This window comes from Copadichromis virginalis, linkage group LG13, assembly GCF_057382275.1.
Source record: "Copadichromis virginalis isolate Kocher_CV1m ecotype Utaka linkage group LG13, C_Virginalis_male_GT1.1, whole genome shotgun sequence".
NCBI lineage: Eukaryota > Metazoa > Chordata > Actinopteri > Cichliformes > Cichlidae > Copadichromis > Copadichromis virginalis.
The window spans coordinates 19,445,143-19,458,272 of record NC_140630.1 but is presented as its reverse complement, the minus strand read 5'-3'; the positions used below and the strand labels follow the sequence as shown (position 1 = coordinate 19,458,272).

Sequence of the window (13,130 nt, the reverse complement as noted above, 5' to 3'; positions counted from 1 at the left end):
GAAACTGCTAGATCACCAGTGTCACTGTCCACAGTGAAACGACATTGTCATGGACTGAGATGGTGCCGACCAAGAACGAAGCCCCTTTGAGCTTGACTGAAATTTTTCGCTGCCCACATCAACAAGTCAAATGTCTTCTGACAAAAAGGTTTATGGTCAGACAAGAGAAAGATTGACATTTGGTCACAATGACAAGAGGTATGTTTGGAGGACTAAAGATGTGTCTTTCAAACCTAAGGACACTGTACGAGCTGTCAAGCATGGTGGTGGTAGCATCATGCTGTGGGGCTGTTTTGCTGCCAGCAGCACTGGTACATTGCACAAAGTGGATGAAGTAATGAAGAAACTGTTTTTGTAATGGATACAGCCGGCTAACATTACGTTTCTGGAATGACCTTCCCAAAGCCTTGACCTCAACCCTTTTTTTGAAGTTTGCCAATTCTTCTAACAAGAGTGGTCAAATATGTAGCCATGATTATACCAGAATCTTGTTAATGGCTACCAAAAGCATCTGGTTGAGGTGCAACTTGCTAAGGTTTATTTAACAAAATATTAGTGGGTATGTATGCACATATTGTATGTATCATTTTGACCCTGTGTGGATGAAAGTAAATTCAAAATCAGCTAAAACTTGTGCACCCAATTCTTCATTTTTAACCTCCTAAGTCCCAAACTCTTCCATGGCATGCGTTTTTAATTTCTCTTTGATATTTGGGCTGATTGGGACCTGATGAATGTAAAACCAAAGTATTACCAGATTTATTTTCCCTTATTTTTGTTTCTAAGATAAATGAGAGCCACATATGAGGATATTCATTTAAAATTTCAATATAACAGTTGCAGTATAATGTTCGTGTAAGTGGATATCAGGCCCTTGTAGAGCAAGATTTAGTATTTTGGTCTAAATAACCCAAAATGTGATGTCCACATATGTGGACGCCAGGTCCTAGGAGGTTAAAGTCATGAAAGATGTATGCTGTATGATCACCGTGGTCTAGAAAAAGAGCAGCCCAAAGAAATCATTAAAAGACCCACATTACCATGATGACTGTATATGCAAACTTAAAACTATGCAAATTGACAAATACTTCCTATATATTTGCACAACAGACAAAATATTTTAAGTCTTATTTGACCACTGCATCAAAGGAAGGTTTAAGATGTGCCATCGTGTCCTCTTCCTGTACAGATGTCTGGGATGAACCAGGTGGTTGCAACATGCTGGACTTGCCTCCTGCTCTCTGCCTTCCTGTTTGAGCCCACGCTGTGTAAAGGCGGACGTGGAGGGTCCAGGGGCTCCTCTCGAGGGTCACCCTCCCGCAGCTCCACAGCAGGGACCTACAGGGGAGGAGGCGCTTACGGCGGGACCCGCTCTCGTTTCAGGGTGGCCGGCCGGACGTCACCGGTGAGGGTGGCAAGTGCAGCAGCAGCAGGGGCAGCAGTGGCGTTAACGGCAGATAAATGGTACGCATCTGCCTACCGACGCGGCAACACAGACAACTCTGAGGAAGAGCTGGATTACTACAACAGGACCAATTACTTTGATGCTCTAATGTCAGGTTCTACTCAAAATGGATCTTTTTTCTCTAAAGTAGTTTCTGTCATTATCACAATGTTTTCTCCTAAATATGGACTCTTGATGGACAGTATACTGTAGATATTTGGGTGATTTGTAGGATACATTTGTGATTGGATCTAGAACCGAAGTTCCATCCAGGTTATGATTATAATGCAGAGGACTGACTGGAACCTGCACGGGTAAGACCAGTTAGAGCGGCCACACAGGAGCAGAACAAAACAATGACAAAAGCATCACTGTACTGTACTTTTTACAGTTTTTCCAACCGGCAAACAACAGGCTGCGTTACCAGCTTAGTATTCATGGGGACATTTCACCTCTCAGACTTCATCTCTGCATATATAACAGAACTACTGTCAATTTCCACCCCTAAAGCTTAAATCTTGGTATTTCACTGAAGAACATATCAGCAAAATGCCAATGACTCTTCAGAGTCTAACCGAGCTGCTTTCTGCCAATTTTAACTACTGCCAAATTTAAAAAATATATACTTTTAATAATATGCACAAAATAAAAAGTGACCTGTACTGCAGCTCTGTACAAATGAGAGAATCTATCTGTGTTTAAAAGCAGACCGGTGTATTAATATAAAGTTTGGACTTGCTGCAGTTCATTTAAAATATGGCAGTACAGATTATCAGCTACTTTATAACATTTATTAAGTTGAAAGGAACCTGGCACCAGCATTTTCTCACCCCTGAAATCAAACAGTATTAGTAATTTTTCTCTGAAATATGGACTTATTTATTTTACAGAGGAAAATACGTGTTTTTGTTCAGCTTCCAAACTCAACCAATGAAACACATTTAATTTCGTTCTTTATACAATAATTTAAATAACAGAATAAGTAAGAGTGCTGTGCTTTGGGACAGCTAGTTTTCCACAATCGTCTTTGCATTCTGAATAGTTCACTGTTTTCTAATAACACCTGAAATTCATCTGAGATCTGTGATCATGACATGGATGAGAGGCAAACCTACCGCTGTTCTCAAAAGCGACCGGTGTCTCTGGAAGGTTTTCACGGTGTTTACATCTTCCAAAAAAAAAAAAAATTTATCTACCTACAAAAGACACTCAGGAGCAACAGACTGTTCCACATTTACAAGTGCACTCTATTATATGCTACACTGATGTACATAATAATTAAAGAGTTTGTTATCACTGTCTTTATGCCAATAAATATCCTGTTTACACCACCCTGGATATCTGTCTCATGTATCCTACAAGCAAAACTGAGAATGACTATTTAATAAATGTCTTTTATTTACAAGTCATACAGGAGTCTGGTGACTTTTTGCATTATCCACAAGCCCAAAAAACTGCACCATGTCAGTGCAGACACAGACTAATATGCTCTTGAAGAAATCCAGAAACAGTTTTTAGTTATCGTCGGTAAAATGACTCGGGTCAGTCGAGCATTACTTGACCCAGCTCTCCTTTCCTGAAGGCTCTTATGAAATCATATGCTGCTGCTGTGTAGTTTGGTATTGTGATGGTAACATTTCCTGAAAGAGACAAGGAAAAAAAGGGATTGAACCGTTAAAAGAGAAAAGTGCAACAAACCATGAGGATTGCCCGTGAATTCAATTCAATTCAATTCAATTCAATTTTATTTATATAGCGCCAAATCACAACAAAAGTCGCCTCAAGGCGCTTCATAGATACAGAGAAAAACCCAACAATCATATGACCCCCTATGAGCAAGCACTTTGGCGACAGTGGGAAGGAAAAACTCCCTTTTAACAGGAAGAAACCTCCGGCAGAACCAGGCTCAGGGAGGGGCGGCCATCTGCTGCGACCGGTTGGGGTGAGAGAAGGAAGACAGGAAAGAAGACATGCTGTGGAAGAGAGACAGAGGTTAATAACAGATATGATTCAATGCAGAGAGGTCTGTTAATACATAGTGAGTGAGAAAGGTGACTGGAAAGGAAAAACTCAATGCATCATGGGAATCCCCCGGCAGCCTAAGTCTATTGCAGCATAACTAAGGGAGGATTCAGGGTCACCTGGTCCAGCCCTAACTATATGCTTTAGCAAAAAGGAAAGTTTTAAGCCTAATCTTAAAAGTAGAGATAGTGTCTGTCTCCCGAATCCAAACTGGAAGCTGGTTCCACAGAAGAGGGGCCTGAAAACTGAAGGCTCTGCCTCCCATTCTACTTTTAAATACTCTAGGAACAACAAGAAGGCCTGCAGAGCGAGAGCGAAGTGCTCTAATAGGGTGATATGGTACTACAAGGTCATTAAGATAAGATGGGGCCTGATTATTTAAGACCTTGTATGTGAGGAGCAGGATTTTGAATTCAATTCTGGATTTAACAGGAAGCCAATGAAGGGAAGCCAAAACAGGAGAAATATGCTCTCTCTTTCTAGTCCCTGTCAGGACTGTTGCTGCAGCATTTTGGATTAGCTGAAGGCTTTTCAGTGAGTTTTTTGGACATCCTGATAATAATGAATTACAGTAGTCCAGCCTGGAAGTAATAAATGCATGAACTAGTTTTTCAGCGTCACTCTGAGACAGGATATTTCTAATTTTAGAGATGTTGCGCAAATGGAAGAAAGCAGTCTTACATATTTGTTTAATATGTGCGTTGAAGGACATGTCCTGGTCAAAAATGACTCCAAGGCAAGTAGTTCAAAAAAGGTACTGCAGTAGGTTAAACTGCTGATTAAAGCAAATATATGATCATCCAGTCACTTGATGCATTTAAGCATGCAGACATGATCAAGACCACTTACCAAAGTTCAAACTGAGAATGAACATGGCCACACGGCCATCTCCAAGGTTTACAGAGAATGGCCAGAAAAAGGGAAAATAGTGAGTGGCAGTTCTTTGGGTGAAAATGCTTTTGTTGATGCCAGAGAAGAGTGGTCAGGCTGCTTTGAGCTGACAGGAAGGCAGCAGTAACTCAAGGAATGTTGAACACACATCACATGAAATGTTGAAGCAGATGGGCTACAGTTGCAGAAGACCACGCGGTGACCCACAGTCTTCAGATCTTGACCCAGTAATAGTAACTAAGGAAATGGCCAGTTGCATATAAGCAGTCACTTTTATTTTTTAGGAATAGTAAGATTTTTTTCTTTACTTTACTTTTAAATATATATAAAAAATATCTATTTAAAGCTCCTGCCTGCAGACTTTTTTTTTTTTTTATCCCCATTTCAAGCCTTCATGCTAAACTACAAAGCTTGCTTGCAACACAGACAAGGCAGTGGCATCAATTTTGTTCCCAGTCAAAAAGCAAATAAATAAAACCAAATCACTGATAAATAAATCATTAATTACACTGTACAGAGCAGTTGTATGCATAGGATGAGCAGTGTCTTACCCACTCCAGTAATCGCTTTGACCCGCTGAGTTTTTCCAAGTTTTACAGCAATGCGTTTGAGGACATGCTGGATGTCGTCACTAGGCTCTTGGAGATCATATTTGTCCACATAACTGCACACAAACACATCTTTACAGTAAACATTCAAGAGAAAGCTAAATAAAAAAAATAAAAAATGCACATGAACACAAAATAGGAGAAAGAAAAATTCCACCTGAACTTTCCTAGCCTGTTCAGAGAATAGAGTAAGTAGTCAGCAATGATGTCTTCACCCACTAAATGGTCCAGTATAGTTCCTGGAGAAAAACAGATTTTCAAATCATTCTGTATAAACAAGAAATCCAACTATTTGGAAAAAAATAATTTTATCATATATACAAACTGACAATAATTATGTTAGGGAGAAAAAAAATCTGCATACCACATAAGGCCAGCTTCATGCCTGTTTCAACACTCTCAATTTTAGGAGGCAAGACTCCAGGTGTGTCTAACAGGTACATTATGGGTCGCTCACACACCTGAGGACAGCAGCAGTTATAAATACTGGATGGTTGATCAGACCATCAAAACACAAACAAAGGCAAACGCATTCTCCACACACACCTGAATTTTAGTTAGGACCGCTTTGGTTATTCCTGGTTCCCCACCTACTCGAGATGCACGACCTGAAATTAGTGTACAAGTGCAACACTCGTTAATGAGGAGGTGAAAGTTATACTGAAATCTTCAAATCAATCCACAACTTTTCTGCATTTACCCTTTTTTAGATTTGTTCTTCTCAACGAGTTAATAAGAGACGACTTCCCAACATTGGGCACTCCAATCACCATCAGGCAGTAATTTGTAATCTGAAAGTTTAACACGTTAATGTGGTTGCATTTTAAATAAAATCAATGAAGTAGGAAAATGTAACATTAAAAGAAAACTAATTTCTTCAACATAGAAGACACTGGTGAGCAATTTGCTTCCATATTTGTAGCTTAAAGACTAAGATAGCCAATAAGGAGGGACGTGTCATTATTTAATAGGCAAAACTCACAGCATGGTGAGGATATGAGTGCAATTTCTATAGTTTTGTGGCACTTTTTCTGGACATACCTCATATCTTGTGCAAGAAATTGAATTTGAGGTTGTATAGAAGCAGTGAGGATATATGTTCTCTGCCACAGAGCACTAAAACAATATAGTTTAACCGTCCAGACTGAATGTACCTCCTCTCGGTTAAAGCGTGGTTTGCTTGCAATAATATCCATCACCTTTGGCACCAGCTAAAGAAAAGAAGACAGAATTAGTTTGCACATCTGTGCTCATAACTTTTGCAACTTTTTTAGCTGTGTAGGAAATGGCTGCAAACAGTAAAATGTTTTTCTACCTTTTTGATGTTGTGGTCTCTCTGCTTTAAGCAGTCTGTGAAGAGAACATGTGTCATCCCTTCTTTTTCTAGCTTCTTCAGGATTCTCTGCAGAGTAAATGTAGCTGTAGTACAGTAAAATGCTGCTGACATGCGACTCTGCCAAAGCTGCTGCAAGAATTTGTACCTGCTTGTTGGACAGATCAGCGAGGTCCATCTTGTTGAGAATTAGCAAATGTGGTTTGGCACTCAGTGTGTCCTGAAACACCGGGTTTCTTCCAGAGAATGGGATGTTTTTAAAGTTAAGGATTAACATCACAGGGCTCCCGCAGTTTTAAATTATCACCTGACCACATGCTATTTTTGAAATTCAGAACACACGTGGAGTACTTAGTAGAGGACTAGAAACACCTGTCTTGCTCAGGTGGTAAACAAGCTCTGAACTAAACTAAACCACTTTCTACATAATTTAGTTGTTATCTTGCCAAAATCTTGCATAGATAAATATATATTTTTTTAAAATCAGCTCATGTGCATCTCCCAGATCAGTTCACAGTGATGCACCTTCTATTTTCACAACTATGCACCATGTTTATTGGCATAATAGTGAAAACTCTCTGTCTCTCCTGTAGCTCTTTCTTTAAGTAAAGTTTAAAAGGTTACTCCGAATCACAAACCAATGTGCTTTTTTCTTTCCTGTTTTATTTTCCTGCCGTGCCTTAAAAAAGTCGCTTCTACAATGAAAATGTTAACATGGTGCATAGAGTACCTTTTGCACAAAATGTTCTTATTCTTAAGAGTTTCTCTTAAGGATTAAAAAGGGTGATAAAATCCATATACACTGTTAATGTTTATATCAATTTGCTCTTTTTTCTTATGTGACCTTGTCTGCTGTCCTTCAATATATTTAAGAAAATCAAAAATAGAAAAAAACTCACTACCTATATACACCATTTTTCCCCATTTCAAAGTCAAAGCTTAATTGTTGTCAAAGCTATGTTGCTATGTTGTCTATAAAATAATTTGTTTTTAAGAGTGTATAGATTATCTATACATATAATCATAACCCATCATATCCGCTGATGTTGCAGAGGTACTTTAGGTAGAGGTAAGGGCTTTTTATAAATAAAAATATTCAGGCTTAAAATTAAAATTACACCAATATAAAAGATTTTTCACCCTAAAAATATGCCAAAATCTCTCATCGATTATTAAGGTATTGGTTAACAAAATAACACGGAATAATGTCCAAATATCAACAATAAAAGCTATGACAGCTGGCATCATGCAGCACCCTCCAGAAAATACGGTTTTTATTGGAATTTTGATACAATTAAATACACCACTGTTTGTTTTTTATTTAAAAGATGATACTGTTTTATGGTGTAATATAATAAAAAGGATATTCTGGCATCGTGTATTTCTATGATGCAGTCCACACTCTTCAGGTTGGCTCTCATCTGTTTTAGTCCTACAAAGAACAAATTATTTCAGCAACTATGTGACCAAGAAATGACCTCGAACACCAGATTACCCGCATTTTCAAAAGCACCATAAACCACACTTTAGAGCCAATGTAAAGCCGAAGCTGTCACCTTTAGCCATGTGTCCGGGGAACCAGTGAGCCACTTCCCGTCCGCCAAAGTCGAAAACGGTTCTGAACTTGTCGACATGACGGAGTGCCTGGTACAGTTTCATGCTATTTACCCAAATATATATCCACCGTCCTTCATTTGCTTTAAGAGAACACTTACTTTGACTCAACTGCATGCACTAAACAGACATGTGTCTCACTGTTTACATCCCGACTCGAATCTGCCGTCAAGCTTTTTTTTGTTCCGGTGTTGTGCCAAAAAGTGATTGTCTGCCAGAAACTGATTGCCGTCCGCGGGAGCGCGCGCAGCTGCTTAAAGCTGCAGCGCGCGGATTACTTGCGTTGCCAGCTACTTCCGTGCAACTGATATAACGTGGGGGGAAAAAACCCAAACACATTTATGCCTTTGTTATTAGGCAAAGGTATGCATTTATGGAGCTTTAACGTTTCTTGTAACCGAATTATGACACTTATCAGAAGGTTGCTTTCAGTGTGTAGCGCAGTCACGAATGACTACACGCATCACGATGGAATAATTAATGCCTACAGGTTTAGTATGTCTACTCTCGTTGTTCATATTTGTTATAAGACTGTCGAATAGTAGTTAAAACAATAAAGACCTATTGTACCAGTATCACCATGACTCTTTCTTGTTTGTTCAGAATAACGACTGAGAACATGGCATTTTAGCGCTACCAAAAAGTGATTGTGGCCTATAACTTGTCACTGAAACAATATTTCGGCTTCAAACTTGTTGGATATATTCCAGAGGGGCTACATGTGATATATTATATCCCCAAAACTCTCCAAGAACTGCTGAATAACTTGTACAGGAACAATAAAACTGATAATATGCCATTTTCGACCTGCCAAAAAGTGATTGTGGACTATAACTTGTCACTGAAACAATATTTCTGCTTCAAACTTGGCGGATGTCATTCAGAAGGGTCATATGTCAAATATTACATCTCAAACAGTCCCTTAGAACTGCTGGATAACCTGTAAAGGAACATTAACATTGATAATATGCCATTTTCAGCCTGCCAAAAAGTGATTGTGGCCTATATCTTGTCACTGAAACAATGTTTCTGCTTCAAACTTGGTGGATGTCATTCAGAAGGGTCCTATGTGACATATTATATCTCAAACACTCTCCAAGAACTGCTGAAAAACTTTTAAAAGAACATTAATACCGATAATATGTCATTTTCAACCTGCCAAAAAGTGATTGTGGCCTATATCTTGTCAATGAAATACTATTTCTGCTTCAAACTTGCTGCATGTCATTCTGAAGGGTCCTATGTGACATATTATATCTCAATTAGTCCCTTAGAACTGCTGAATAACCATTAAGGGAACGATAAAACTGATAATATGCAATTTCCAACCTGCCAAAAAGTGATTGCCGCCTATATCTTGTCACTGAAAAAATGTTTCTGCTTCAAAATTGTTGGGTATCATCCAAAAGGGTTACATGTGACACATTATATCTCAAACAGTCTCTAAGGACTGTTGAATAACTATTAAAGGAATAACTATTAAAGGGTCCTATGTGACATATTATATCTCAAACACTCTCCAAGAACTGCTGAAAAACTTTTAAAAGAACATTAATACCGATAATATGTCATTTTCAACCTGCCAAAAAGTGATTGTGGCCTATATCTTGTCAATGAAATACTATTTCTGCTTCAAACTTGCTGCATGTCATTCTGAAGGGTCCTATGTGACATATTATATCTCAATTAGTCCCTCAGAACTGCTAAATTACCATTAAGGGAACAATAAAACTGACAATATGCAATTTTCAACCTACCAAAAAGTGATTGTGGCCTATATCTTGTCACTGAAACAATATTTCTGCTTCAAACTTGTTGGGTATCATCCAAAGGGATGATATGTTGCACATCATATCCCAAACAGTCTCTAAGAAATACTGAATAACTTTTAAAGGAACATTAACATTGATAATATGCCATTTTCAGCCTGCCAAAAAGTGATTGCTGCCTATAACTTGTCACTGAAACAATATTTCTGCTTCAAACTTGTTGGGTATCATCCAAAAGGATGATATGTGGCACAGCATATCCCAAACAGTCTCTAAGAAATGCTGAATAACTTTTAAAGGATCATTAATACCCATAATATGCCATTTTCAACCTGTTCAATTTGTTTATTAATTCATTAATTTATGTTCGTGTTGCTGTGTGTGTTTCTGTGTTGTTCACAACATTAGAGTTCAGCTTTGATTGCAATTTGTTTGTAGGATGATTCAATTATTTTGTGTTTCCTAACATGTTAGTATAGTTACTGTATGCAAAGAATTAATATATATGTTGTTCCATGGTTTACTGGTGTTGAGCTTCTGCTATACCCCCTGTTTCTGGTCTATTTGTTAGTTTAGTTTAACTGGTGGTTTCTTCTTTAATTGGATGTAATTGTTATTTGTTTTTGGTTTTCGTTTCAATTAATAAGTGCTGTATTGGAATGACATTTTTATTACCGTTTGTTTTGTCTTTCCTATTACTTGGTGTTCCTAATGTGTTTAAGCAGATCTCCTCCCACCTGTTTCCATTTGGCCATTATCCTTTTTTTGTATTATTTTTGAATTACAACATTTTTGAAATTTGACGTTTTATGCACAGGTTGAAAATGACATATTATCGGTATTAATGTTCTTTTAAAAGTTATTCAGCAGCTCTTGGAGAGTGTTTGGGATATAATATATCATATGTAACCCTTCTGGATCGTATCCAACAAGTTTGAAGCAGAAATATTGTTTCAGTGACAAGTTATAGTCCACAATCACTTTTTGGCAGCTTGAAAATGGCATATTATCAGTGTTATTGTTCTTGTACAAGTTATTCAGCAGTTCTAAGGGACTGTTTGAGATATAATATTTGACATATGACCCATCTGAATGACATGCAGCAAGTTTGAAGCAGAAATAGTATTTCAGTGACAAGATATAGGCGGCAATCACTTTTTGGCAGGCTGAAAATGGCATCCTTTAAAAGTTATTCAGCATTTCTTAGAGACTGTTTGGGATATGATGTGCCACATATCATCCCTTTGGATGATACCCAACAAGTTTGAAGCAGAAATATTGTTTCAGTGACAAGATATAGGCCACAATCACTTTTTGGTAGGTTGAAAATTGCATATTGTCAGTTTTATTGTTCCCTTAATGGTAATTTAGCAGTTCTGAGGGACTGTTTGAGATGTAATATTTGACATATGACCCTTCTGAATGACATCCGCCAAGTTTGAAGCAGAAATAGTATTTCAGTGACAAGTTATAGTCTACAATCACTTTTTGGCAGGTCAAAAATGGCATATTATGGGTATTAATGATCCTTTAATAGTTATTCAACAGTCCTTAGAGACTGTTTGAGATATAATGTGTCACATGTAACCCTTTTGGATGATACCCAACAAGTTTGATGCAGAAATATTGTTTCAGTGACAAGATATAGTCCACAATCACTTTTTGGCAGGTTGAAAATAACATATTATCGGTATTAATGTTCTTTTAAAAGTTATTCAGCAGTTCTTGGAGAGTGTTTGGGATATAATATATATCACATGTAACCCTTCTGGATCGTATCCAACAATTTTGAAAAAAACTACGATGACCTGGATGACTGAGAACCTTCACAGACAGGTTGGAAATTGCATATTATCAGTTTTATTGTTCCCTTATGGTTATTCAGCAGTTCTAAGGGACTGTTTGAGATATAATATGTCACATAGGACCCTTCAGAATGACATGCAGCAAGTTTGAAGCAGAAATAGTATTTCATTGACAAGATATAGGCCACAATCACTTTTTGGCAGGTTGAAAATGACATATTATTGGTATTAATGTTATTTTAAAAGTTTTTCAGCAGTTCTTGGAGAGTGTTTGAGATATAATATGTCACATAGGACCCTTCTGAATGACATCCACCAAGTTTGAAGCAGAAACATTGTTTCAGTGACAAGATATAGGCCACAATCACTTTTTGGCAGGCTGAAAATGGCATATTATCAATGTTAATGTTCCTTTACAGGTTATTCAGCATTTCTAAGGGACTGTTTGAGATGTAATATTTGACATATGACCCTTCTGAATGACATCCGCCAAGTTTGAAGCAGAAATATTGTTTCAGTGACAAGTTATAGTCCACAATCACTTTTTGGCAGCTTGAAAATGGCATATTATCAGTTTTATTGTTCCTGTACAAGTTATTCAGCAGTTCTTGGAGAGTTTTTGGGATATAATATATCACATGTAACCCCTCTGGAATATATACAACAAGTTTGAAGCCGAAATATTGTTTCAGTGACAAGTTATAGGCCACAATCACTTTTTGGTAGCGCTAAAATGCCATGTTCTCAGTCGTTATTCTGAACAAACAAGAAAGAGTCATGGTGATACTGGCACAATAGGTCTTTATTGTTTTAACTACTATTCGACAGTCTTATAACAAATATGAACAACGAGAGTAGACATACTAAACCTGTAGGCATTAATTATTCCATCGTGATGCGTGTAGTCATTCGTGACTGCGCTACACACTGAAAGCAACCTTCTGATAAGCGTCATAATTCGGTTACAAGAAACGTTAAAGCTCCATAAATGCATACCTTTGCCTAATAACAAAGGCATAAATGTGTTTGGGTTTTTTCCCCCCACGTTGTATCAGTTGCACGGAAGTAGCTGGCAACGCAAGTAATCCGGGCGCTGCGGCTTTAAGCAGCTGCGCGCGCTCCCGCGGACGGCAATCAGTTTCTGGCAGACACACCGGCATGAAGACGACTTCTTCTACTTTTTTCAGGTTCGTATAAGTTGCTACCGCCCCCTGCAGGAACACCTGAGCTGGGCAGAAAATCTTCCGTGTCATTGAATAAAAACTGATGACGGTGTCAAAGATGGTGGTAGGGAGATTATTTCAAGGGGAAGCCTTTAAAAACCCTATTTTGGTACAGACTTTTAGGCTATATTTCATTCTCCCAACAAATCACATATCCACGTTTATATACAATTTCTTTATAAAATTTTGCAAGTTTACGCACCTTAACAATATTCTTAGTATTAAACAACTTCTCCATCTTATAAACATTTGGTCTCAACCTAAAATACACAGGCAGACATGTTTGTTTTTGCAACTTAAAATGACTAAATTCAAACAAGTAATGAGAGTCATCTCCAAGTTTCCCTAATCTACAAAGTCCACATAAACATTTGGTACATATAACTCCATACAATCTACCCATAATGACTGGGAACACCGC

The 13,130-nt window shown here is 37.9% G+C and overlaps 2 protein-coding genes across 3 annotated transcripts in view; one reads left to right on the top strand and one right to left on the bottom strand.

Annotated features, from left to right (window-relative positions):
• sprn (shadow of prion protein) overlaps positions 1–2,888 on the top strand; it is a 9,510-nt gene extending 6,622 nt beyond the window's left edge. The window contains exon 2 of the mRNA XM_085477832.1: positions 1,190–2,888. Within this exon, the coding sequence (XP_085333958.1) occupies positions 1,190–1,657 (468 nt within the window). The 3' untranslated portion in view covers positions 1,658–2,888. The remainder of the gene's footprint in view (positions 1–1,189) is intronic.
• mtg1 (mitochondrial ribosome-associated GTPase 1) lies at positions 2,825–8,696 on the bottom strand. Of its 2 annotated transcripts, none has more exons than XM_085477831.1 (11): positions 7,855–8,683; positions 7,666–7,730; positions 6,447–6,551; positions 6,281–6,367; positions 6,120–6,176; positions 5,666–5,756; positions 5,512–5,573; positions 5,330–5,426; positions 5,123–5,204; positions 4,909–5,021; positions 2,825–3,084 (listed from the first exon to the last, which is right to left on the bottom strand). In XM_085477831.1, the coding sequence occupies exons 1-11, from the start codon at positions 8,027–8,029 to the stop codon at positions 2,987–2,989; spliced, it is 1,032 nt and encodes a 343-aa protein (XP_085333957.1). In that variant the 5' UTR covers positions 8,030–8,683; the 3' UTR covers positions 2,825–2,986. The 2 variants fall into 2 exon arrangements, with proteins under 2 accessions (XP_085333957.1, XP_085333955.1); XM_085477829.1 differs by lacking the exon at positions 2,825–3,084 and adding an exon at positions 3,091–3,417 and having other exon boundaries at positions 7,855–8,696.
• Positions 8,697–13,130: the final 4,434 nt, after the last annotated feature.

Excerpts from the sequence above, each read along its gene's own strand:
- mtg1 (XM_085477829.1), bottom strand. The coding sequence starts at position 8,029 with ATGCAGTTGAGTCAAAGTAAGTGTTCTCTTAAAGCAAATGAAGGACGG. Across the intron at positions 5,427-5,511 it reads CGGTCCTAACTAAAATTCAG|GTGTGTGAGCGACCCATAAT; the intron begins GTGTGTGTGGAG and ends TGCTGTCCTCAG. Across the intron at positions 3,418-4,908 it reads CAAAGCGATTACTGGAGTGG|CATGTCTTCTTTCCTGTCTT; the intron begins GTAAGACACTGC and ends TCTCTTCCACAG.